This window comes from Oculina patagonica, chromosome 4 (assembly GCF_052425735.1).
Source record: "Oculina patagonica isolate OP01 chromosome 4, crgOcupat, whole genome shotgun sequence".
In the NCBI taxonomy this organism is placed as follows: domain Eukaryota; kingdom Metazoa; phylum Cnidaria; class Anthozoa; order Scleractinia; family Oculinidae; genus Oculina; species Oculina patagonica.
The window spans coordinates 3,632,202-3,659,261 of NC_135761.1; the positions used below are offsets into that span (position 1 = coordinate 3,632,202).

Consider the following 27,060-nt stretch of genomic DNA (forward strand, 5'->3'; position numbering starts at 1 on the left):
GATACGAGCTACAAGGTAAGCTGTTTCATATTACGAGACGGGGAGCGAAAGAGAAAATAAATTCGGATTTTGCCGTCAAAGTTTTTTTTTGTGCTTTTCTTTATTCAAACAACAACAACTAACGTGCGAGTCTCGAAGGACGAAAATCATTTTTTCACGGCCCTGTCGTGGAAGAATGGGCCAACCATGAATGACAACAGCTCGATGGCACTAAAAACTAGCTGCCTGACGAAAGTTTTCGCGTTTCAAGCATTACACCAAAGCGTCTACGGCTCTGTTGTGATTTTGCCGCTCGGGAAAAATTTACTTCATGAACTCGGGCGCTTCATTCAACTACCGTTTTCAAAAATAAATGTTTATTTTCATCAATACAAATTAAATCGGTCCACAAAAATACTTAAAACTAAGCATGGAACCGAATTCTTTGACTCTTTCAACCCTTGGAATCTGTTCGGCTGTTCGAGATTGTTTTGTGTTTCTTCCACTCGGGAGTAAACATTTTAATTTTAATTCAGAATCAACAGCAGTATTTGCTGTTTTCGTCATTTTTCCCCTTCGCTCTGCCACCGTATAAACTTAGTCAATTTATCAGCCATTTGACACAAACTGCTCCAATTGTACAAACTTGTACATGTGTAATTTATTGCTCGACCGCTAAGTTTATGTTCTCGCACTGCACACAATAAACACAGTTTTTTTTCTCGCGGCCGGTTTCGATGCACAATTCCACCGGCAATGTTATAAAACAATTGGTTCATGCTTTTAGCTGTGCTCCATCGAGTTATGGAGCACTTGGGAAGTTTGGAGAGCACTCAAGAAGCTAGAGTTGCCCTCGGCTATCGCCTCGGGCAACTCTTACGCTTCTTTCGTGCTCTCCAAACTTCCCGCGTGCTCCATAACTCGATGGAGCACGCTAAAGCATGAACCAATTGTTAATTAAAGGGAAAATTGGAACCAATCAAAGCTAAGAACTGACAGACTCGGAACAAATCAATGCTAGCTTGTCGTACAATCAGAACAATCAAAGCTAGCTTATCACAAGATCTAAGAGCTGATTGACTCAACTTCGTGTTGAAATGATATTTGTAACAAGTTTCACAGTGTCTCTTTCCATCCAGGTATATGTTGTGGTTTAAATTTTTCTTGTTTAAAATTTTTCAAACCACTTTGATTTTTATTTTCATTGTTTTATATTGATTATCATAATCTGAAACAAAGAGAAATAAAAAGAAAACTCGTTGAAAAAAAAATTAAACCAAGGAAAAATTTAAACCACAACATATATAAATGAGTACCAGTGAGTTGGCCTCAGAGGAATTATTCCTACTGTCTAGCAGGCTGCAAATAACAGTCAGTCATCAGACATTGGCCGACCAAAATTTGCTCATCTCCGATGAAATTCCAAGTGTGGTTGGACGATGTCGGTTTTTTTTTTTTTTTTTTTTTTATGCATAAAAATCTGTCCAACCACAATTTTGTTTTGTCCGACCAAGATGGTGTCTTAGTGGGACATATGTCCTTTCAAGTGAAAAAAATCATTTGAAGCCCTGCAGTAGTCTCTTTATGCTAGTGAAACAATGTTCACTTAAATGTCAAAAGTTATTCCACATACCTTTAATTTGGTTTTCCATTACTACACTTAGTGACTGGGTTTAAAAAAAAACTTGTGCCACTCTCAACCAATCTGAGGTAAAACCAGAACCAATCAGATTCGCTCGCATGTGTTTTCCCACACTTTGTGCCAGCTGCATGCATTTGTTTGAGTTTTGGTTGGTCACTGGATTGTGCAACCTTTCTGATTGGCCAGAGTGTTTACTTTGTTTTAGCTTAACTACACTCAATAAAAAATAGCTCCGTTACTTCTTGATTGTAGTCAGTGTTTTTTGGTTTTAGGGAGAGGCATTGTGTTTTTGCCAGAGGATAACAGCAGTGATTGTGAGGATGAGGATCAAACAGATAGTATTTGCAGAGGCCATGCAATATCTGTTGGTTCTCATCCTCAGAATATCAAGTTTGAAGTCTTTTCAACTAGGATACAGGAACACCAGCGGAAACAATGTGTGGTAAGTCCTTTTATAGTTACCGTATTTATTCGAATAAACACCACGCCGTTTATTAAATTTTTCGTGATTCCACTGCGGCGTTTATTCGAGGGCAGCATTTATATAAGGGCAGCATTTATTTAAAATTCAAATTAATTTCTTGCAAACAACAGCATGGTAACTAAACATTAATTTTGAACTTTGAAAACAGAAATATGTTGTAGTACTTGTCTCAAAAGTCATTTTCAATATCTTAAAACATTGTTACCATCAGGGAAAATAATTACTTTAGGCTTGCTCAAACTTGATAGTTACTGCATTAATTTGCTTTTTGAGTCTATAACACGAATAAATGCCGTATGATGCGGCGTTTATTCGAGGGTGGCGTTTATTAATATTTCTGCTCTAAAATGCGGCGTTTATTCAAGGGCGGCGTTTAATCGAATAAATACGGTAATTGTACGGGGCTGCAGGGGTAACCTACAGTGGGCCTGATGATAGTAATATTCACAGTTCTACTGTAGATAATGTTACATTTTGTATTGAACCTGGAGATCTGCTGTAGCACTGGTCTTAATATATGCACATAAATCTTGTTAACCAAGCGTGAGGGCCTGTCACTAGGAGAATATCTTAATTCTTTTGGCCCTGTGGATTGTTAATTTTGGCTTTTGCATGCTGAATGACCAAATTGCTTAAAATAAACACCTGTTGATATGAAATCTTCCTGTGGTGTCTGATTGACATTAGTTGAATAATGTTTTTAACTATTATGATCTATGGAAGCGGAAGGGCTTGACAGAAGAGAACATTTGACTCAAATGGACTGAGCATGCCAAAGTGAAAAATGACCAAGGGCCAAATATTTTTCCCATATGGCCCATCCTTGTTCAGGCAATAAATAAACAAAAGACTCCATTTGGCACGAAAATATTTAACAATTATACTGCGAAATCGGGCGGAATATCGCCTGATAATTAGCTGACGAGGCCGTAGGCCAAGTGGGTAAAATCAGATGATGTTCCGCAAGATTGAGTAGGATAATTGTTTTATGATTAAAATTTTGTCAAGGAAACACATTTTGCAAAAATTAATCATGCAGCACTCTACAAGACTTTGGACAAATCTTCACGACCTACATATATCGCAGGATATCTGTTATGTACAGATGACAGATAACATAACACAGTTTGACCATATATGGGCAGCGTGCGCATTTGGTTTCACACAAGGCCCCTCATTTTGGAAATGATCTTGTTCAAAAGTTTTTAAATGTGGAAGTAATTTTGTCTGCATTCAAAATATCATTAGCCTGTTCAAAATGTTCAGTTCTACCCAATTTACAATTTGGTCGGGATGAAAACTACAGTTTCAACGTAAAACACAAAGTTTGAAAGGGGGTGGGGAATATCACTTGGGGAATATCACCTGATATTCCCCAACGTTTTGGCTGCATCAGGTGACATGTTGTAGGTCAATCATGCTCGCGAAAAATATTTGATGGAATATATTGAAAGTACCAGTATTTTATCACACCACCTTTATAAAGCCTGAAAAATTCTTCAGTTGGTGAATGTTCTGAATTACACTGTTGATGTGAACAGGCCAGGCAGCTTTTCCAGGTCAGCTCACATCAACCCATCTGGACCTGCTCATGTCATGTCACAGTATTTTTCTTTTGGATTGCATTAGTGCAGCAGGTGGTGGTATGATTTAAAATGTTTACTATTTACAAAAAAAAGGTTTCATAAGTCACCTTTAGCAAAACAATAGCAGTAAGTAACAAAAGAAAGGGGGTGAATAGGCATATGCAAATCCACAGAATTGTGATATTTTCTGGCCCATCACACTTTTTTTATGCCAATTTCAAGAAGTTTCCTATCAAAGATCTGAAGTCTGCAAAAAGTCCACAATCCACAATTTCTTAAGGCCAAATCCGTTGATCTTTGAACCTATTCAATCCCTCCCCCCTCTTTCAGAGGAGTGTTTTAGTTAATCAATTTAATTTATAAATTAATAAAATTTATTTTTCAGTTTTACTCTCTTATGGTCCTGAGAACAGATGGCATTGATACGGACAAGGCTATGATAGAAAGACGGTACTCCGACTTTGCAGCTTTGTACAAAGCACTCAAAAAAGACCATTCTAACTTATTGGAAAATGTTAACTTTCCTGGAAAAGTCTTTGGTCAAAAAAGCAATTTAAATCCAGAAGTGATTGAGTCCAGACGATGTGCCTTTGAGTCTTTCCTACAAAAGATTTACCATCATAAGGAAGTTTATCTCCATCCAGCTTTTAGAGAATTCTTCTATCTGCCGGGATTACGAGAAGCAACAGAAAATCTGAAGGGAGGTGAACTGAAGCACAGCTTGAAACTTTTACTGAACAGTCTACATCTACAAGTTAAATTGTGTGATCAAGTGAGAGAGATAGTTGCAACCCTAGCCGCAATCGTTGTTGTACAGGAGGCTCAAAGTAAATTTGAAGAGGCCGATCGTTATGCAACTGTTGCACTAGAATTAATCGAAGAGGATCATTTCTGTTCCTATTTGATCCCCTTGCTTGACACAGCAGTGGCATTAAAATGGAAACTGCAAAAAGACAAGACAGCAATACAGAAACGTTTGTCTCGGGTTCAAAGAATGAGTGGGATAGACATTGATTGTGCCTTCACACTACGAGAGCTTGCTGTTACAAGGTTTAACAAGTAAAAATTGTTTTATGCGACTGAACAATAGTATAGCAAATAATTTTAACAACAAACAGACAGTTGACTAGAATATATAAATTAAATCGTCGACAAGGGGGTGGTGTAATTTAAATCTGTAGAGAGAAAATATTTTTGGGTTAGGAATAAGCATTTGAATCCATTCACTCCATAGAGTCAAGCAGGGCCACATCAAAGTGCCAGTCATGACTGTAATAATAATCAGCTCTTAAAATGGAGTACATGGGTAGTGTTCACTCAACACAGGGTTTGTACAGGGTTCTGACAGTCTTACAAATGTGTAGAAATGTCTGAAAGACATCCTAGAGTTGTTTCAAGGTCTTTGCAACAATTTTTGTACATGTAAATATACCCTTCAGTGATAACAATATCTGTAAAAATGCAGAATGCCTTGATCATCTATCGTAGAATTCTATCAATAATTACTGCACATCCTTTTCTTGCCTCTAGGTACTTTGTATCTATATCTGCATGACAAATAATTTGTTGTAATTATTATGATGTAAAATAATTTTGTAAATAATAGATTTTAGTTAGGTTTTAATTGTATTTTAGGGCTTGTAATTTTTAACCTGTAACTTAGTTTTTGAGAATTTTAGTTTTTTCGCTGTAATTTAAACTTTTAGCATGCTCCCGCTACTATGTAGCGGGAGTGAATGAGAGGTGGCTGTATTCGCAGGCTAGCATGTGAGGTTCATTGTTGAGGTAAATTAATTGTAATGCGCATTTGAACATATACGTATGGAATTTGCGCACTACAAATCCATAATAATTATTATTATATTATGAGGCCCTGCCAGGGTGGATTTCAACAGGTGACGCAGCCAAAACAGTAGCAACGGCACACACAATGAGATTTCAACGAAAGACGGTCTTTTTATGGCCAAATATTGAAAAATTGGCATCAAGTTGAGAATTATCAACAAGGAATTGCTGTTTAACAAATTCTGATAGCAATTACCTTATTTATTCGATTAAACGCCTGTTACATGAAATGAGTTCCCTACTGAACTTGGCAGACCATTATTTATTTTTTTGTCTTTTCTTGATTGATGTGATACCACAGCAAATGAAACACACTTGCCCTTAATCTTTGAGGTTTGATGAGTAAAATTTTGACCAGGACAAAAGATTTGTTTTCAATATCCAACAGAAACATGAATTACCGTAGTTACCAGTAGTGATAAAACAGTCATGTGGGACATTTTAAAATTCAGATAAGTGATATCAGGGTCCTCACCCTACCAGGGCCTAAATGATGTGAAACATTATTTTGGAAGACGAGACCACAAATTGTGGCAAGAGAATACGTAGACAGTGGCCTGAATTAGTTCTTCCAATTTCTATTTTAAGTAAACACCAAAAAATGTAATAAGATGTTTCAATAGTTCCATACAATAGCATGTTATGTACAAGGTTTAGTGGATTATTTTTACTTACCGGTAAATTTGAGAAAAAATCGTTTCATTTCAAGGTTTAGAAAACAAGTATAGTAGTAATAACTAAAGTGCTTTTAAAAGGTATACAAAATATTATGCATAATTTTGTCTTGTTCCAGAAAATGTCCATACTCCCCCCACAGAAGGGATTGGAAATTCCTGGGGGTGGGGGTGGTCTCGGAGAACCGGGCTCGGAGACCAAAAACTTTGAAGGAAATGTATGAAGCTAAATTTGAATTTTTAGAGAGGTGGGGGACTTAGGAAAAAAAAACCCTTCCGTGGGGGAGTTATGGACAAGTTGTGGGACCACAGGCGGCCCAGGCTCTCTCGTTAATTAATTGCAACGGTCGTTGTCGGTTCGACTAGCGACGAAAAATATGCTCATAAATTGACGATTTGAGATCTTTCGTTCCTAAATTACAATAACTGTAAGCCATATAAATAAAGATCACTTACCTATTGTTGATTGTCTGTTATTGTGTGATTCTAGGGGTTTTGGGACGTATTCCCCATTGCGGCTGACGCCCCCTACTAATACCAAAGAAATTAGTAGGGGGCGTCAGCGGAGTGGGGAATAAACGTCCCAAAACCCCTCAAAATCACACAATAACAGACAATCAACAATAGGTAAGTGATCTTTATTTATATGGCTTACAGTTTATTGTAATTTAGGAACGAAAGATCTCAAATTCGTCAATTTATGAAGCATATTTTCGATCGCTTGAGTCGAGCCGACAACGACCGTTGCAAATAATTAACGAGAGAGCCTGGGCCGCCTGTGGTGGGACTAAACTACTGTACACATTTGTCTTTTCACTTCTCGACACGTATATTTGTTTATTAAAAATCAATTATTTTCGGGAAGCATGGGGCTCTGATCAGTGTAAGTACCTAGCACGACCAAGGAGTGGGGCAACTGTACATACTACACATTAATAGAATCCTACTAATGTGTAGTATGTAATGCAAACTCTGCAATGTGATTGGCTGAGCTATCGTTTCCTATTTAACAATTGTACGGGAATCGAACTCGTGACTATAGAACTAAGCTATAAGGCCACGCATTATTTTGTTAATAATTGGGTCTGTTCCTGTTGGCTGGGATTGAGATGTCCTGATGACACTAATTGATGGGAACAACTGAAAGTTGAAAGCTAATAATATCTCAGAATTGATAACTCTCAGTGGTCGGTTGATTGCGTTCAGGTCGCAAACCACAAATGAGGGCGTAAAGTTGAGAAAGAAAGCAGACTTCTCGGTATGGTGTTTAACAGTAGAAGAATTTAGAATCCTCTCTTTTGTGTTTGATAAACCAAAGCGCTTAATTATGATCATCCCTCGAGAGCTTAACTTCAAATGCTCTGTTTTAAATCACATTACATAGGCGGCGGAGGGGTCTTCAAACATTTTCGAAACGGCTTCCCTGGAAGTCTTCGGGAAACTTCGTTTCTCTTCGGAAAAGTTCGAAAAATGATCGAAAACGTTCGTATGGCCTTCGAACAACAATCGGAGAATCTTCGGACATCTTTGGTTTAGAAACTGCTAAGAAAACAAAAAGTTGCTAAAACAGAAAAAAGTTGCTCCAAATATGTAAACCTGCCGAGTATTTTTAGGTCAGTCTTAGCAAACCCTCCCCCCCCCCCCCTCCCATCACGTTCCAAAACGCTCCGCCGCCTCTGCATTAAATCTTCAATATTTCTTCTTTCCCTAAATTTTACTATTCGTTTGAGAAAACCTATCTCCTCCCAAGTCACCCAGAATTTTACAAAACACCGCAAAACATAGATTCATTTAGGCGGTGACGCCTATATGCCAGGGCACGATGGAGGGTTCGTTCGTGTGAGAACTAAGGATGGGCCGATACTCGATACCAAATATTCGATACATCGATATTTTGACAAATTTGAAAAGTATCGATACTTTCGAAAAATATCGCACTTTCGATACTGAACACGTGACCTGAGCCTGCGGTCTTCTGGTCAGCACCTGAGGTTTAAAAATGCACTTTTGCGCAAACAAATATTGATTTTCTTGTCAATATTTGCATTTTTCTATTGCCTTGACTTGATCTAGTCCACAGTGAAACAAAAAGACCAAAAATCAACATTCCTGGCTAATATTTATAATGCCAGGACTGTCCTTTGTATGGTCAAACAAATCACGTGACATACCAATGACGTCAGTACGAAAGGGACGTCATAATATCGATATCGATATCGATATCGAGAAAAAAGGCAAATATCGTATCGATATCGTAGAGAACAGAGAGAGGAGAGAGGATTGGTAACAAAGCACATGCGACAGGTCACGTGAGGTATTTGTATTTGCCTGTCCGCCATCTTGGTCGCGCGATTGTGAACTTGTGAGTATTTTCTTGTAGCGAGAAGCCTTGACTTCAAGATTTGTAGCTGTTATATTTTTGCGCTCACCTACAAACACATAAAGAACTGGTAGTGCACACATACAGCTAAATCGACATACTCGCACACGAGATAGGTCGAGGGTCTACATAAATTGTGGTTTACGCATCGAGCTCTACGCTACGTGTCGGTGAGCTGTTTTGGTCAGACCCTGTCCTGTCATAACTGAAGTTGAACTGAATATAACCATTGAAAGCAATATAAACACTGTCAGAATTGAAATATTTGTCATCTTAACTACTGGCGACATTGTGATTTGAGCTTAACTGAAGACGTGATCAGTACAGAAGAAGTTTACTATCAAAACTGCTGAGATTGCAAAAGATAGAAAGGTGAGCTATCTAAGTTTTATTTGCTTGAACGTGTATTAACTACCGTAGGTTATGGTGTCTTTAATGCAATATAGAGCAGCAGTGGGGTTACATGACGTTCATTTGAAGGCCAAAGAATACTCGGATCGTATGAAAGGGAAATTCTGGTCTATGCTGTTGTTTATGTTTTACCTGGAAGCGATATATCTGCCAACATTAAAAAGAGTAATCCGTTCATGGCAAATGGCTTATTACGCTAGGCTTTGGTTTACACAAATTTGTCTTTATCGTTTCTATATTCCCTTGTTGATTCGACTTGCCAATGATGTTGAGATGAATCCTGGCCCTTTTTACGTTGTGAATTCGTCAAAAACTGTCACGGCTGACTATAATCAAGGTGATGTTGCACTGTTTGGAAGAAATGCTGGCAACCAATGCGTAGCGATGTGCCTAACTGCAGTTGTTTACAATTGTAAAAATAATGCATCGTGGTCAAGAGATCAGCTAAATGAAGTTTTGATTCAAGGCAATGTGCTTTATTCTCATATTAGCAAGTCAGTAGGGAAAGACAGATTGTTGCTATCTGAGATTCCATCTGCATTGTCCATAAATGACGAAAACTTTTCCATTAATTTTAGCAGCAGTTTTGCTGGCGATTTACACATGTCTGATGTAAGAGACTGTTTTTTCCCATTGCAACATGTACTAAATATGTTAATAAAAGACTATGATGCCTTTCTGTTGACTGTTGAAATCAATACGGTTGCTATTATTATTGACAACAAAGGTAATTATAGAATTTTTGATTCTCATTCACGAGATATCCATGGTAACATTGCTGCAAATGGAACAGCAGTACTGTTGGAATTTACTAGTGTACAGGAAATGGTGCAGTATCTGCAAAACTTCTACAGAGAAAAGAATGTAGTGCCATTTGAAGTGTTGGGTATGAAAGTTGAAAATTTATCAGTTAATCAAAACTGCAGGTACACAAGTTCTAGTGCTCTAAGTGTACCATTTTCTACAACAGATGACACTGTAGGGTGCCAGGGATCATGCAGTCAAAGTCAATGTCACAATTTTGAATCAGACATAAGAAAAGAAAATGTAGTTAACAATAGCAGAAAGAGAAAACAAGCACAATCAGAAGAACACAAAGAAAGCTTGCTGATCAGTCCGGATTATCCTAATATATTAGGACAGGGCCAACTTGGCTTTCAACCAATGGGAAGCCGCCTTTTGGTTTACCGATCGCATATCAAAACAAATCTCAATTTTCAAAATGGCGGACGAACGCAGACAGCGCGATGGTTTCCAAGTTGTAATGCGAACTTGTGGACGAGTTTTAAAAGAATACGAATGTATATTTCTCTCTAGGAGGCATCTTTCAAGTAAGGCCAGTGTTTGAATCCACATTTACACACAACGCAACGCGAAGGACGGCCGTGGGAGCAAGGAGCTTGCACGCTGATCAATAGCTTCGACTGTTTTCGAAAATCAAATTATGTTATATTGAATTCAATCAAATAGTAGGGTAAGTCATTTATGCTGTATTCTCCACCACAGTTGCAGGATTGGTTTCATTCAACCGGATGGAACTCATGCGTTTCGTAACAGTAGCAGATGTATACATATTGGTTTGGTTTGTCATCCGATCGATCATACGTTCGTAAATTGTTACGTGCTTGTTATATTTATACATTGTTCCACTCTCGTTAACGAAGTTCCCAAGTACATCTATCTCTTGACTCAAAATTTTCTGTCATTTGTAGGGTGTTAGATAGTAGTATGAATGGTTAGTTTTGTTTTGCTCTTGAACCAAGCAATTTTTCTAGGCAACACTGAATATTTGTAGTGTTTTCAAAATGCTTAAAATTTGCCAATAGGTTGCACAAATACGACCATACATTTGTGAATGCAGTATAATACAGTGTACAAAATTGTCCTTGAAAATGACTTTTTCTTCGTACACATGGTATTGCATTAAAGGAAAAAAAATAAATTTAACATGTGTGCTATTTTATAGAAAAGCTGTACTGTTATAATAGTTTTCCAGGGGTGTATCATTGCACTGATTTAGCTTTTTGCAACATCCACTGGGTGCTAGGATGGATATTGAAATAAAGAAAACGTTGCAAAGTTGTGAATATTGGTTTCTGGTTATGTCTTACCCCAACTTCATGCAGTCATCACAGCAAAAACCACTGGTTGTGTGCCATAGATAACAAACTGCAATACACTTAAAATGGTGTGTTGTGTTGTCCTACTGGTTATTTTTAAGAGGCACATAGCTATTTTGAATTCATGTAAAGATTCACCAAAACAAAATATGGCACAAAAATGTCCTGTAATGCAACACACTGAGCTTTGCAGGAGGCTGTCAAGAGGTTTAGAGAAAAGAAAACTGCAAGGAAAGAAGCTGAAACATGTGGTGAAAGGAACAATATGTCACAAATGTATAGAGAACAGTATGATAGAAAAAAAGCAATTGAAACCAAAGAGCAGAGAGAAAATAGGTTAAGAAAGCCCAAGGAACAAAGAATTAAAAAAAAGAAAATTGAGAGCAAAGAACAAAGAGAGGATAAATTAAAGAAGCATCGAGAACTAATGAGAAAAAGACGAGAAACTGAAACCGAACAGCAGAGAGAAAATAGGTTGAAAGAGAGAAGAGAACGATATAGGAAAAGCAAGGAAACTGAAACCAAACAGCAGAGAGAAAATAGGTTGCAAGAGAGAAGAGAACGATATAGGAAAAGCAAGGAAACTGAAACCAAAGAGCAACGAGAAAAAAGATTAAAGACAAAAAGGGAATTAAAACAAAGAGTAAAGGAAACTGAAACTAAACAACAAAAAGAGGAGAGGTCGATTAAAAGAAGAGAAGCTTACAAGGCCAAAAAGGGTTGTGATAATGACAAAACACAAAAATCTTGTGATGAATTGGTTGTTATTTTTCGTGAACTGGTTGCTTCAGGGCCAACGTTTGTTTGCACATGTTGTGAGCAGTTATGGTACAAACATAGTCTTGTCAGAACTGATACTGTACTAAAACTTAATAACGAAGCTGTATTAAGATGCATAAGAAAAGATGAACAGTGTTGTACAGCTCAATGGGTTTGTCATACATGTTATAATCACCTGAAGCAGAATAAAGTGCCTCCATGTGCAGTCCAGAATAAAATGAGTTTTCCACATAAACCTGACCATTTAGACTTAACAGAACTAGAGTGGAGGCTTGTATCACCACGATTGATCTTTCAAAAGATACACGAAGCAGCTAGGGGAAAGCAATATAAAATTCATGGCAACATAGTGAATGTTCCTGCTGATGTTGTTAATACTGTGAATATCTTACCAAGACTATCAACTGAAACAGACACTATCAAAGTGCAGCTTAAGAGAAAATTAAAATACAAGAACTATGTCCTGTCTCAAAACATAAGACCATCCAAAGTTTTTGAAGCAGCTAAGTGGTTGACTGAAAATGGTGCACTTTACAAGAAAGAAAGTATCAAACTGGACCCAGATTGGAATGGTTTGTTTGCAGGGTCTAATGAAAATGACATGTCAAATGATAGTGCTTGCAGCAGTTCAAGCAACCTTACAGAAAACAATACACCTATAGCTTCAATTAAGTCACTGAATACCACTGTGCAATCTTTTTCAGAACACAGTCGATTGCTTTCATTTCAATTTGGTAAAGTTTTTATTTGCCTTGACTGTGAACAAGTTTTAATAGACTCAATGAATTTAGAAAATCATCTTTTGTATGATCATGGAGTAGAAACTGATACTGAGTGTTGTGAGGAGAGTAACTATATTCCATTTTTTCATAAAAATGACTGTAATAGTAATGAAGTGGTTTTCTTTTGTTCTTTGTGTAGTGCCTGGGAAAAAGAGCAATCACTTTTTAGTGAACACATGGCCATTGTACATGATCTACCACCAATGGAAGATGATGCATCCTCTCAATTCAGTGAAGCAACAGCTAATGTAAGTACTTCCGTTGTGGTCAAACTGTTCAGATATAAAATGCTTGATCCCAAAAATGTTGTTCTTGTAGAAACATGTTTGAAAGGGTATGGATTAGCAAACACTATTTCTCTTAAAGCGTTAGTAGGTATACCAGTAACTTTGAATGTATCAAGGTGCTTATCTAGTGCAACAGATGTGCATTTATCTAGTAGAGATCTTTGTAAGGATTCCTGTCCAACTGAAATGGAGGTAAATGACCCTTGGAATGAAGTGGATGAATCTGAAATGTGTGCTGGTACTTTGGACACAATGTTAACATCCCCGGACTTTGTAGAAGATTGTGAACGTGAAAAGGTTTTGAACTTTGCACCAGGTGAAAGCAATCATCCAATTAGTATTTTCAAAGACCAATATTGCGAAGAGCTAGCATATCCTGGTATATTCTGTGGTCACGCAAGAGCAGATAATAAGGAAAGAAATGTACCTGTGTATTATAGTGACATTTGCAAATCAGAGTTAAGGCGTTCTGATCGTAGAGTTGCTCAGTGTATGGAAAATATTTTCTTTAAACTGAAAAAGCTGCAAATGAAAATAATTTTAGGCAAGTGCCAGATTGCATTGCGAAAGCATAAAACAAATGGAAAGAGACTAACAGCAGGCGAGTTAAAAAAAGAAGGTGCTTTAGACAAATTAGTTCATTTGAATGAAGGGTACCGATTTCTAAGAGCTCTTCGTGGTTCCCCACCATACTTTGAGAAGTCTAAGAGAGATCTATTTGCCATGATAAGGCAACTTGGATCTGCGACACTTTTTTGTAGCTTTTCTGCAGCTGAAACAAAGTGGAATCATCTGTTAAGAATGTTAGGTGAATTAATTGATCACCAAGTATACAGAGATGATGAATTAAATGCCTTGTCATGGGAGGAAAAGTCAAGGTTAATTCAAAGTGATCCCGTCACATGTGCAAGGCATTTTGATTTCCAAGTTCAGCAACTAATTGTAAAATTTTTGCAAAGTGATTGTGCACCACTGGGGAAAATAGCAGATTGGTTTTATCGAGTTGAATTTCAACAACGTGGCTCGCCACACATTCATATGCTTTTATGGATTGAAGGTGCACCAAAGTTTGGTGAAGATTCAGACGAAAAAGTTTGTGAATTTGTTGATAAAATCATTTCTTGTTCAAAACCTGCAAGTGGCTGTGAACTAGATGAATTAGTTTCTCGTCAAGAACATAAACATTCATTTACCTGTAAAAAGAAGTTTCAAAAACAGTGCAGATTTAATTTTCCTCAGCCTCCAATGAAAAGCACTCAAATATTGTATCCTTTAAGTGACATTGAGAATACAAGTCTTTTGAATCAACACAAGGCTACTTGGAAAGAAATCAATGAAAAACTTAATACTATGAGGGAAGGAGAGAATATTTCATTTGAAAAACTTCTTAATGAACTTGCGGTCGCTGAAGAAGAATATATTCTGGCTATTCGATCTTCCCTAAGTAGGGCAACAATTTTTTTGAAACGAAAGCCAAACGAACTTCGAATCAATAATTATAACAAGCACTGCTTGCTTGCATGGAGAGCAAACATGGATGTCCAATTTATCCTAGATATCTACTCTTGTGCAACATATGTTGTTTCTTACGTATCAAAGGCACAGAGAGGTATGAGTGAACTTTTGAGAAAAGCATGTGAGGAAGCTCGAGAAGGAAATTTGAGTATTAAACAGCAAGTGCGTGACATCGGTAACAAATTCTTAAACAATGTTGAAATAAGTGCACAAGAGGCGGTATATATCGTACTTCAGTTACCAATGCGACGCTCCTCTCGTGAAGTGGTGTTTATCAATACAGCTTTACCAGATGAAAGAGTGTGTCTTTTGAAATCGATGGATGACATACAGCAGCTAGAAGATGAGTCTGAAGATATTGAATCAGGTGGCTTGATAAAAAGGTATACTAAAAGGCCATCTTGTCTAGAGAATGTGACATTAGCTGATTGGGCCGCTTGGTATGACAATAGGAATTCAAACCTTAAAAATCTACAAAAATCCAAAAATACTGATGTTGATGGTTTGCCATTAGAAATATTTGATGATGATAACAATGAAGATGATGTTGGTAAAGACATTACTGATACATGTAGCAATGAGCTGACATCAAAGAAGGGCAAAAAAGAACCTCAGAAGCGGTCAAAAGCTAGGGTAATAAGAAGTGTATGGTTTAATAGAGAAAGTCATCCTGAAAAGCACTATCGTGAGCTGCTAATGTTATTTACTGCTTGGAGAGATGAAAATACTGATTTGCTAGGAGACTGTGAGAATTACATGGAGAGGTGTCAGATATTGAAAAAACAGATAAATGACCAAATGGCTCAGTATGCACCATGTAGTGAACAACTAGAGCAAGCATTAGATGATGTACAAACTATAGAAAGCACTGATGATATGTGGGATTGTGTAGCTCCAAACACACAACATGTAGAACTGAGTCACCTTGCAGAAAATGAATGTCAACATGTATGCAACACAGAAGAAGTAGGGAACTATGATCTTTCTGGAGATCTGGGAATTCCTGCTAGTACTACTAGTAATTATGAACATAATATCTCATTTGATGAATTGCCAGATGAAGAGTATAGGGAAGCTGTTCGTTCTCTAAATGTCGAGCAGTTAAATTTTTTCTACCATGTTTTACACCTTGTGAAGACAACCAGTGAACCCTTCTATTTGTTTCTTTCTGGTGGCGCTGGAGTTGGAAAATCTCACTTGACTAAAGTACTGTTTCAAGCAGTTTACAAATATTTAAACACAAGAGCTGGTGTTGATTTTCATCAAATTACAGCTATTCTAGTTGCTCCGACTGGTAAAGCTGCCTATAATATTCAAGGAAGTACAATCCATACAGCATTAGCAGTGCCAGCAAACCAGTCCTTAAAGATTTATAAGAAGCTTGATGCCAGTCGTTTGAATTCCTTGAGATGTAAATTTGCTGGTTTGAAGATAATTTTCATTGATGAAGTATCAATGGTAGGAAATTCCATGTTTAATATTCAAATTAACAAAAGACTCCAAGATATCATAGGTACAGATAATGATTTTGGAGGAGTGAGTATTATAGCAGTTGGAGATTTGTTTCAACTTCAACCAGTATTTGATGGCTATGTTTTTGAAGATTTGGAGAATGATTATGCTCCTTTAGCAGCTAATCTGTGGCAGAAACATTTTCAGATGTTTGAATTACATGAAATTATGCGTCAAAGAGAGAGTCGCGAGTTTGCAGAAATTCTTAACCGGCTGCGTGAGGGTATTCACACTGAGAATGACTTGAATATACTGAGAGCAAGAATCGTTGAAGATCCTGATCAGAACTATCTCAGACATGCTCCCCACCTATTCATTCAAAATGACAGAGTTGATGAGTTTAACAAGTCAGTTTATAATTCTGCAGCTGGCAGAAAATTTATTGTCAAGGCAGTTGATAGTGTCATTGGTGCTCAGTCTGAGGAATTAAAGGCACGGCTATTGAAACAGGTTCCAGATGATCCACGAAAAACTATGCAATTAGCAGCCTGTCTTGCAATTGCAGAAAATGAAAGGATTGAGGTCTGTCAAAACATCAGATTGGATGATGGTCTTACGAATGGTAGTGCAGGTTTAGTGAGATTTATTAGTCTGCTAAATTCTGATTGTCCTGATGGAATTGTTTGGGTTGAATTTGATCATGCTAAAGTTGGAGAGAAAACTCGGAATGAAAATAGAAGCCTTTACAGTGATAATATCCAGCAGAGTTGGACACCAATAAAACCTGTTTGTGTAACATTTTTTGTAGGAAGAGGTAAAGCTGCTCAGATCGTTCGAAAACAATTTCCTTTACGGCAATCTGCAGGAAAAACTATTCACCGTTCTCAGGGTGACACTGAAACCAAGGTTGTAGTTGATCTTACTTCAAGAAGAGCTATTCCTCACATTCATTATGTTGCATTAAGCAGAGTTACTACCATTGATGGATTGCATATAAAGAATCTCAATGAAAAAAAGATAACTGTGAGTAACAAAGTTAAGAATGAAATGCAGAGATTGCGAACAGCAGCTTATCTTCAGCCGTCTATAATATCCCTTGCAGACATTGGTGAGAATTTTGTCAAGATAGTCTTTCTTAATGCACGTTCTCTTCACAAGCACATATCAGATGTGAAAAATGATTTCAATGTTAAGGCAGCAGATATAAATATCTTTGTTGAAACTAGATTGTGGGTGTTTGACCAAAATGACGAATTTGAAATTAATGACTTCTCCTTGTTTAGAAACGATGCATTGTTTGATAGGCAGTTGCATACACAAAGACCATTCTATGGAACTGCAGTTTATACCAGAGCTCAGTGTTATGATGAATATCCTAAATGTCAAAATATGCATGGAGTTGAAATAACAATTATTAAAGTTGAATGTCTGCCAGATGTTGTTATTGCTGGCATTTATAGATCACCAAAAGTGCCAATGAGACATTTGCTTCAAGCATTGAGAGAACTTCATTCCATTATGTCAACAGAACGTTTTCATATAATACTTGGTGATTTTAACATTGATTTTAATGATGGTGTACAACACAGCAGTATACATAATCAAATGATTGTAACATATGGATATAAACAACTTATTTCAAGCTTTACCACTGATAACAGAACTACAATTGATCACATTTATACAAATCTAAATGAATCAAGAGTCCAAACTGGTGTTCTCGAGACATACTTTAGTGACCATAAAGCTGTGTGGATAGCAACCAAAAAAGAGTAGAAACATGTACATTTTTGTAGGCTATAATGACTAGTAAATGATTAACCTTTTATGCCCCATCATCCACATACAAATTCTCCTGACTGATCTCCATACATTTTCGTATAGCAATTGTTTGGAGAATTTGTTAAAAGTTCAAAGCAATTTCCCTTTGGTGACCATTTTATTACAGTGTAATTCTCCTAACCTCTTCTCTTAATTTAGTATTGACATTGTGAGGAGAAATTTGTAATGATCACTATTAGGTCTTAAGGAAGCATAAATTACATGTAAAGTATGTGTTTCAGAAAGAAAGAAAATTTAAATGAATTTAGTATCTACTTGTGTTACATTTTAAGGTGTTGTAGTTCATCAGCCTTGGTGTCTAAATAAATTTGTGTAACGGCTCCTTTGAGTCCCTTGTGACCATTTGGGTCACACACCCCTCCTTGTGACCCTTTGGGTCACAAACCCACCATATTGCAACTGTACTTATTAGGTAAGTATACGAACAGTACACAATGTAGTTATTTGTTGTTCTGGTCCATGTAATTACACATGTATGTTAATAATGATCGATGTGACATCTAACAGGGATGTTGCTAAGAAAACACTAAGCCGGCTCATCAACAAGCCAGTTGGCTTTTATGGCCTTCGTAGCACTAAAAGTTTATCTAAGTCTTGGTTTTCATGTGAAATTCCAGCTGTATTTACCATAAGTAGTCTTTTAACCGGTGAAATTGGCTGGCAGCCGGCCGTTAGCGACATCCCTGCATCTACATGTACACGTAGTCGTGATATGTAAGTTACCGGTATAAATACATGTATGTTACCTCATAATATTGCACGTGCATTGTATTAGTTATTGTTAAAAAATTATTAATATTTTTAATTATTTTTTTCTTTTATTATGTTTACAGAACAGAAATGTAAAACAACAAGAAAATGCACAAGATACAGTCTTCAGAGAATCCACTGATTGCCATGTTATGTCCAACACTTTCAATCTACATTATTATCTACAGATATTGAAACAACACACAGCAACAACCATGTAGCGGTAACATTCAAGTTGAAAAGAAACTGTGTTAAACATCTCCGGATTCACCTATGAAAAGACCCTTCAATCGGAGGTCTTCACTGGCTCACCACTGTATCAACTTTACTTCCTGGAGTCCACTTGTACTGTATGTGTGTATCACCTCCAAATGATAACATATCTTATTGGACTGTATATCTTGCATCACAGATTGTACAGTCAGTGTAGACAACTTTCAGCAGCATTTAAACAAGAGTACATCAAGATACTGTATCAACCTTACTTGCTGGACTTCACTTATAGTGTCGTATTACCTCTAAAATGTAGTAACAATGTTTTGGACTTATTGGTCTTATCCTGCATCACAGATTGTATAGTCAGTGAAGACAAATATCAGCTGCATTTAAACAAGAGTTAATCAAGATGCATTATTTCAAGACAGTATTTTTCTGCCAAAGTTGTAACAGCTTCCTGGCTTTCTAGTACAGTTGCATACTATGTTGCATTCCATGTAACAAAGTGACAATGAAAGACATTTAGTTAGCATGGTTCAAGTTTAAATGTCAATTTTGTGATCAAAGTAGCTCAATATTTGCGTTTTTTTTAAATTGGTTAGAAACTAACCTTACCTTGGGATGCACAACTTAATAAAAAATACCATCCAAAGGAAATTATTGTAAAATTTTATTTACTTGACAAACTCCTTTCCCCCTTTTATAGCAAATGAGTCAGTCTCTAAACTATCAACTTTAATCAACGATGTCTATTTCAGTGTTTAATTACTTGGATATCTTTTGCTTTTTGGGCTCACATTTTCACTCACAACAATAGACCTTTTTAGCTTTGTGTGTCAATTGCCCATCACAAATCACACAATGCTCCCTAGAGAATTTCCTTTTAACTCTCTGAATATCGTGAAGTAATTCTCAAGGGTAACATCACATAGTCAGAAATGGGACAACAAACAAACAAAGCCCAAAAGGTCTATTCCCAGTCTGTCTGGGCTTCAAACATACTGACTTGCTATACTGAAACGTCACCGCCTTTGCATGCATTGCGTGCCGGTTATTTTTAGATGTCCGCGCCCGAGGTATAGTTTGCAAAAAATGATGAGGGAAATGAGTTATGGGTCTTTTAAGATCTTACAAGGTCTTACAGTAATATCAGTAAAATAGACATAGAGCGTAACTGATCCTATCCCCAGTTTCAATACTGTATCAACACACTAATCTGTAAAATTGCAGTGTAACTTTATTTATTCATTTGTCCAACACAAATCAGTGATTGTCGTTACAAATTTTTCCATCAAATACGTTATAACACTGAGCTGGTAGTCTCACTCCCTGCTCTAAAAGACGCAATATTACAGGTTGATGGGTATATAAAATTTTACAAACATGTTATGAAAGTGTTAAGGGGCATCAAATCACTTATTCAGACATAGTTGTCTCAGTTCTAGTGCAATACATCATCAAATATCATGTGCATGTGTGAATAAATGACCCTTCAGTCTACATAGTTTAGGCCAATAAAAACAGCATCAAGGAATTGCTTACTACGAGTTCTCACACAAGATAATTACTACAGCAATAAAAAACCTCCAAAACAGGGCCGGACCCAGTTTCAGTACATCATCCCTCGGCGTGACAATGGCTGCTTATAACAGCATGTCACGATGTATTCCTGCTTTCCGTCTTTTGTATAACCAGTGGGGTTGACCAAACGTGCTTTCAGCGAGTACTTTACAGGAAAGTCCCCTCTCGGTGGTGGTCCCATGTCTGTGTCATCGCATTTGCGGTCCTCGTAGCTATCGTAAACCCGAGATTGTTTAAGCATGAGAACAGCATCACCCATAAATGCTTCTTTACATTTTTCCTCGAGTTCGGCTTTAGATCTTGGTGCGTTTGACACATACTGAAACAGATAAAAGGAATCTTTATCAGCACTCGCGTGTTGTTTATTTGAAAATTAAACGAGTCACTTTTGCCTGAACCGAAATGAAATAAAAAAGGAAAAGTCGAATATTCTCTACATTTCAGACGGATGAATAGGAAATAAAATCTAAATCAAAGGTAAGACTCGTTAAATTTTAATTTTATTTACTCAGATAATTTAATGACACAATGTGGCTATAGCCTGGGGAGATTTGACAGCGAAACAAAGTCAATGGATTTCATATCAGATATTTACAACTAGAGTTTTCATACCGAAATTTATAAATCAGTGCTTCCATTCTCATAATATTAGAGGACTTGTACATGTAACGTGAAAATACACATTGTTAAAATCACAAGTTACTTAAACTTTAATTTTCATTACTGTTTCCATAATTTGCATCCAATTTATTGCTGAAATGCAACTGTAACACATTACATTTTTTTAATTTTATTATGTTGTAACAGATAACAAAAAGATTGAAACCTATTGATGTATACGGCTGGTATTTAAATTGCCATTGCCTATTAGAACCAAATAGAAGAAAAGAAAACAGAAGATTTAGGGAGCTAGTAATAAGGTGTATTTTTAACTTCATAGCCTTTGCTTTTCAGGTTATTCCAAGACTGAAATAATCGACAACATCTGCGAATTTTGTGTTACCTGCTATAAATGCTGTTAAAGCTTTGCAAAGACATAAGGTAGAACATTCATTATTCCGGGACAAGAGGGGACGTAAAAGACTTCAGTGGAGCTTAAAGCATTATGCATAAATATATAAAACTTCAAATACAGTAAATACCCGCGAGTAAGAACCTAATTTTTCCAGATTAGCCTAAACAGGTTTTACATAAATGGTAGTTAACACAAATTTAGGCTATTTGGATTCTTAATAGGTTCTTATTTTCTGAAGAAAAATGTTCATTGTTGCTAATAGAACTTTTAGTGGTATTCGGCCTATTCCTTGTATAAAATTTGCATACCACATAAGTGTTTATGTAAAAATGAAGCACTTTCATTCAGAACATAACATTATATACATGAACAGCAATGCCTTGTCTAAACTTATTTTCCCAAAGTTAACATTTTTAATCAATTTTAGAAAATAAAAACCTGTTTCCAAATTTTAGGCTAAATAGGTTCTTATAAAAAGGGGGTCTAATTTGCAAATTTTAGCCTAACAGGTTCTTAAATGTTAGGTTCTTACTCGCGGGTTTTTACTGTATCCCTGTCAGGTAAGCAAATCAGGTAAGGATGAGAATCCCGCCAAAACCAAAGCAGCATTAGATTGTTATGAAACTCACTTCCGTAGCAGCCTCGATAAATGCAATCAAACACACCAACACGGCTATCTTCAAAGCGATTTTTGCGGGATTCATTTTTCAAGAAGAAATTCTCAGTTTTCCAGGCACTGAAAAAGACAACCTTCAGTTAGAACATGTCTCGTGTTTACAAGATCTCCATTCTTATATTGCTCAGCTCTGTTGATATTTTGAGATTAAACATCAAGACATTATTGCCTAGTGCAGCAAGTACTGTTTTGTCACGCAAACACAATCCTAGCACCATCTCTTTTAAAAAGAATTTCATCAGTCCACTGACAACCCTCCTTTAAAGAGACTATGTCAGTCACGGATTTTACCAACCTCGTTCCCAGGGCTTTTCCCTTGGTGATTTGGAACGCACGTTTCAAATCACCAAGGGAAAAGCCCTGGGAACGAGGTTGGGATTTTACCAGATTTTTCAACAGCCAAAATTTATATTTGTGTCGCAGGAAACCTAAAAATGATAGTCTATTTTTATTAAGGGACGGACCATTAGAAAAGTGATGGGGGGGGGGGGGGTGGGGAAAAAACAAAAAAAAAATTCATGCAAGGCAAAATGGCAAGAAAAAAAAAATCGTGCAAAGGGGAAGGCAAAGAAAAAAAAATTCGTGCAGAAGGAAAGGTCCTATTAATACCTGATAATACCTGCCATCATTTAACACTTGATGAGATCTATTTTTCGACGAAATATATGGTGGAGAACGCTGAAAATAGCATTTCCGAGCCTAGAAATTTCAAAATTTTCTGAGGTAGCATGCCCACACACCCCCCGTAAATGGATTGTGATCATAACATTCCTTTAGCTCGTCTCTCTCTAGCCTGCGTAGATTGCTTACTAGTTAACTCATTTCTCAAACAGATTGCAAACATGAATGTTACGATATACAGTGGTCTTAGTTTATGTTGTCAATTCCGGTCAAATAGGATTTCTGCAGTAATTATTTATGAATTTTTATTACGTATAGTTTTAGTTTTTGTATATGTTTATGTCTAAGATTTCCCACGGACTTTCACAGAAATATATGAAAAACACAAATCTATTATACGAAGTGATTGAGAAATTCATCCTGCTTTGGTGTGTTAAGAAACGAAAGAAGATGTGTAAGAAACTAATGACAAGCTTAGCCCTCAAAAAAAAATTTTGTCCAGGAGGTCTTTTAATCTTGTACATAACTTGTCACCGCATGCCAGGAAATGTGAAATGAAACCGGTCCAAGCTATGTGTACGTGATGTTTCTTGTGTCACGCAGTTTCTGCTTTTGCGGTTTCGAAACGTGCTGGTGTATCTTTTAATAATATTCTTTGCTAAACTGTTGATATCGGTATTGTTTGCGACCTAAAATGATTCAGTCCAGTTTAATAAGTTTTCTTGGCAACACGGTCAAGTTTGAGGCGGCGTTTTGGTGTTTTTGTATCAGCTATATGAAGCTATACGACATTGGATATCCGACGGACAGCCGCAAGTATGGGTCGACTTTGGTAAGTTATAAATGTAAAAGCGAGTCGACGAAAATGATATCGGTAAGAGCGAGAACAACAGTAATTCTGCACGCGGAAACAAGTTGAATGTGTGAAGATCGGGGCTTTCAAGGAGTCTATTGTTGTAGCTACTGCTAGTCTTCACGACATGAATTGAGTATCATTGTTACCAATTTAAGTCGACATGTTTTTATTTCATTTTTTGCTACATGGTACTCGCTACACTGCAAAACTCGTGTGGATGAATGCGAAACAGGAAAGCCCTGTAAGATTTTGCAAGGGTTTCGCCGGGGGTTTCGCCTAATAAACGAAAAGAGATTCGGCATTTTCGTCTAAATGATTACTGTTACCGGATTAATTTATTCTGGCGGGAAATAATAAGGTAACGCAATTCGCAAACAGCGCGGCCCGCCGTTCATCCAAGATAGAAGCAAGGCAAACACCGCACAATGGTAAGTTTTATTTTTTTTTTTATTTGTGGAATATAAAATTTAACTTGGGTTTTCAGTTTCACAATGATCGCTTATGTCAAGCACTGCTATAATAATCAGCTTGCGGTGCTTAAACCTTGCTAATCGCGCGCTGACTTATTTCGCTTTACTGACCTCGCGCTAATTTTTTTCTGCCTTAGGCCATCCCAATAAAATGTTTCGTTTCCCATCGCCCCGTTTCTTGTGATGGTGGGTCGGTCGGTCGGGAAAAAAAAGAAAAAGAAAAGAATGAACACTTGAAGGGTTCTGGGTTCGAGGTAAGGCCGGGCTGCTAAGTAAGAAAGCCTGATTACAAAGTCAATTCGAAAACGTGGTCTTTTCGTTCGTTATTCCTTATCAAATGTCTAAAAGTCTTTAAATAACTTAGTATCGATGTTTATTATTATAAAGCAAGTTCGTGTGCTTGTAAATTAAAGTACTTGCTTCTTTGACTAGTAAATCTGGATTTTTTTTTACTTTTCGAAAAAAAAAACGGGTCGGTCGGGCGATGGGAAACGAAACATTTTATTGGGATGGCCTTACTTAGGTGGTGAGTTCTTTACTGAGCTCTTGTTATCTGTGGGCAGAATATAACCTCGCGCTAATTTTTTTCTGCCTTACTTAGGTGGTGAGTTCTTTACTGAGCTCTTGTTATCTGTGGGCAGAATATAACCTCGCGCTAAATGATTCTGTCTTACTTGGGTGGTGAGTTCTTTACTGAGCTCTTGTTATCTGTGGGCAGAATATAACCTCGCGCTAAATGATTCTGTCTTACTTGGGTGGTGAGTTCTTTACTGAGCTCTTGTTATCTGTGGGCAGAATGTAACCTCGCGCTAAATTATTCTGTCTTACTTAGGTGGTGAGTTCTTTACTGAGCTCTTGTTATCTGTGGGCAGAATATTAACCTCGCGCTAAATGATTATTCTGTCTTACTTGCCTCGATGTTTGCTGTTTTCTTGTACCCCGTACTCCAGTTAATATTTTTTTTTCTTTCTCTACAGAGAAGCCGCGACGTTTATGACTGACACTTCACTGTACGTTGCGGTAGTTCAATGTGCTAACTACGTTCTTATGTTACCAATCTAAATTACCTTAGCGGAGATTCAATCTCCGCTAAGCTAATTATTTGCATATTTTTTTCGAAGGCCTGAGCTCGTCACAGAATTACAGTGTCCATTTAATAGGGACAATTATGGTGACGTATGATTGGGATCGCACTTTAAAAGCTGACATCAATTCAAAAACCTCTAATCCATTACAGACAATCAAACAGACTTTTTCTTTATTACCGGTAACTATTTTTTGTAGAAAGGGGTGGATCCCCGGGTTGGATCATGTAATTTCCAACCCCCGCCCAGGGGTGAGTGTTTTGAGCTAGAAGGAAAAGGTGGGTCTCCACTTTTTCCAATTGCACCGCTCTTTGACCACCCCCACCCCCCCCCCCTCGGTACTTATTGACAGTCTCTAAAGGATGAAGTCAATGAACAACAGCATTTTTATGGTATAAAGTAACAAAACATGGCATTTGTCTGAAGAAAAAAACGTTTGGCTAAAAAAAAAATTCGAGCAGAGGGTTTCAGCCGAAAAAAAAATTCCTGCACAAGAAATAGACAGAAAAAAAAATCGTGCAAGCCGAAAATTCCCCACCCCCCCCCCCCATCACTTTTCTAATGGTCCGTCCCTAAGAGAATTACAGTTATTGATTGAAACATTTTTGGAAGGCATTCTCAGAGTGGTTGGTTAGCTGCAGTGACTTTCTGCCAAATATCGGATCGTAAATCACAAAAGGGGGCATAAAGTCGCCAAAGAAAGCCAACTGTTGTATAGTGTTAAGCAATTCGAATTTATACACAGGGTCTGGAAGGGAGGGCCCTGATCCCGCATTCCCGCTCCATTTTTACGAAAATCCCGAATCCCGCACTTTTTTAATCGCTATCCCGAATCCCGTTTTTCTTTCCTCAAGAAGACATTTAAAAATACTTATTTCTCCAAAAGCTAATAACTAAGGTGTAGATTTGCCCTTTCGATTGAGATAGCTTTTCATACCTCAGTATGATGAAAGAACACGATATGAGAGCATGTAAGACCGGCGTGATGGGTCGTCCTATAACAACCTCGTCCGCAGGACGCTGTTCCCTTCAGAGCGGAGGAAATGCGCCCTAGGAAAGAGGTTCGTCCTGTAAGCGTACGCACTGTCCTTGATAGAAAGTTTACAGGAACAACCTCAACCACGTCTTATCTATAGTTTGGTTTAAAGCGAGACACCACTTAGTGCTCGAACGCTATTTGGGTCGTGACGATTCCACGAATTCTCGACAGACAGGCACAAAATCCCGCATCCCGTGTCCAAATTTTGGTGAATCCCACTTCCTGGAGCGAAGTCAAATCCCGAATCCCGTCAAAATATTTTGCGTTTTCCCGAATCCCGCACCGTATTTTCGTCAAATCCCGGATCCCGAAAATACCCTTCCAGACCCTGTATACATTGAAGCATCAAAAACAAATGTTGCTTCGACGGCATTCGAGCTCGTGACCACACAGCTGAGACTTGAAGCCACGCATTCAGAGAAGAATTCAGATAATTTAACTGCGGAGAGATCATCAGAAAGTATAGTTAGGGAACGATCTTTGCAGTTTTTCATTACGCTCGCTTTCACGGCTTACTTATCTTTTATTCTTTAATTCTTTTTTCTTCTTTTATTGCGTTATGTGTCCCTCTGCATTTAATCATCTCACAGGCCCGTAGGGTGGATTTTCTCGAGGAGGGTTCTTTTATTTTTTGGGAGGTATTTTTTAACGACGGAGGCGTTAACATGAGCGCCGAAGGCGCGAGCTTCTAGGGGGTCTGGGGGGCATGCCCCCAGGAAATTTTGCAAATTTAGGTTCTCTCAAGTGCCATTTCCTACATTTTTACATCATTTCTGAAGTAGGATGCATTTTCCTTTGATATTAGCTCTTCGGAAAGTAATTTTCATTCTAAAACAATTCTGAAATGTTCAGAAATGAGTGTGTGCATTTAGACAGTTTTCAAAACACAAATATTAAAATTACATTCAGGGTGCATGGATGAGTGGACAAGAAATTGAAAGAATGATGAATTATCTGACATGTTATACAATT

At 37.4% G+C, this 27,060-nt stretch overlaps 4 protein-coding genes across 4 annotated transcripts in view; 3 read left to right on the forward strand and 1 right to left on the reverse strand.

Moving 5' to 3' along the window:
• The window catches only part of LOC144649163 (sorting nexin-20-like), an 8,009-nt gene extending 1,473 nt beyond the window's left edge, over positions 1-6,536 (forward strand). The window contains exons 2-3 of the mRNA XM_078508620.1: positions 1,894-2,063; positions 4,077-6,536. Of these exons, the coding sequence (XP_078364746.1) occupies positions 1,894-2,063; positions 4,077-4,754 (848 nt within the window). The 3' untranslated portion in view covers positions 4,755-6,536. The remainder of the gene's footprint in view (positions 1-1,893; positions 2,064-4,076) is intronic.
• The window catches only part of LOC144651190 (5-oxoprolinase-like), a 197,323-nt gene that overhangs the window by 92,641 nt on the left and 77,622 nt on the right, over positions 1-27,060 (forward strand). The gene's annotated exons all lie outside the window — the stretch shown is intronic.
• LOC144648099 (uncharacterized) lies at positions 11,331-19,051 on the forward strand. The gene is made up of 3 exons (XM_078507734.1): positions 11,331-12,527; positions 13,107-17,528; positions 18,942-19,051. The coding sequence occupies exons 1-3, from the start codon at positions 11,387-11,389 to the stop codon at positions 19,049-19,051; spliced, it is 5,673 nt and encodes a 1,890-aa protein (XP_078363860.1). The 5' UTR covers positions 11,331-11,386.
• On the reverse strand, positions 19,817-22,303 carry LOC144649165 (uncharacterized). The gene is made up of 2 exons (XM_078508623.1): positions 21,971-22,303; positions 19,817-20,645 (listed from the first exon to the last, which is right to left on the reverse strand). The coding sequence occupies exons 1-2, from the start codon at positions 22,043-22,045 to the stop codon at positions 20,355-20,357; spliced, it is 366 nt and encodes a 121-aa protein (XP_078364749.1). The 5' UTR covers positions 22,046-22,303; the 3' UTR covers positions 19,817-20,354.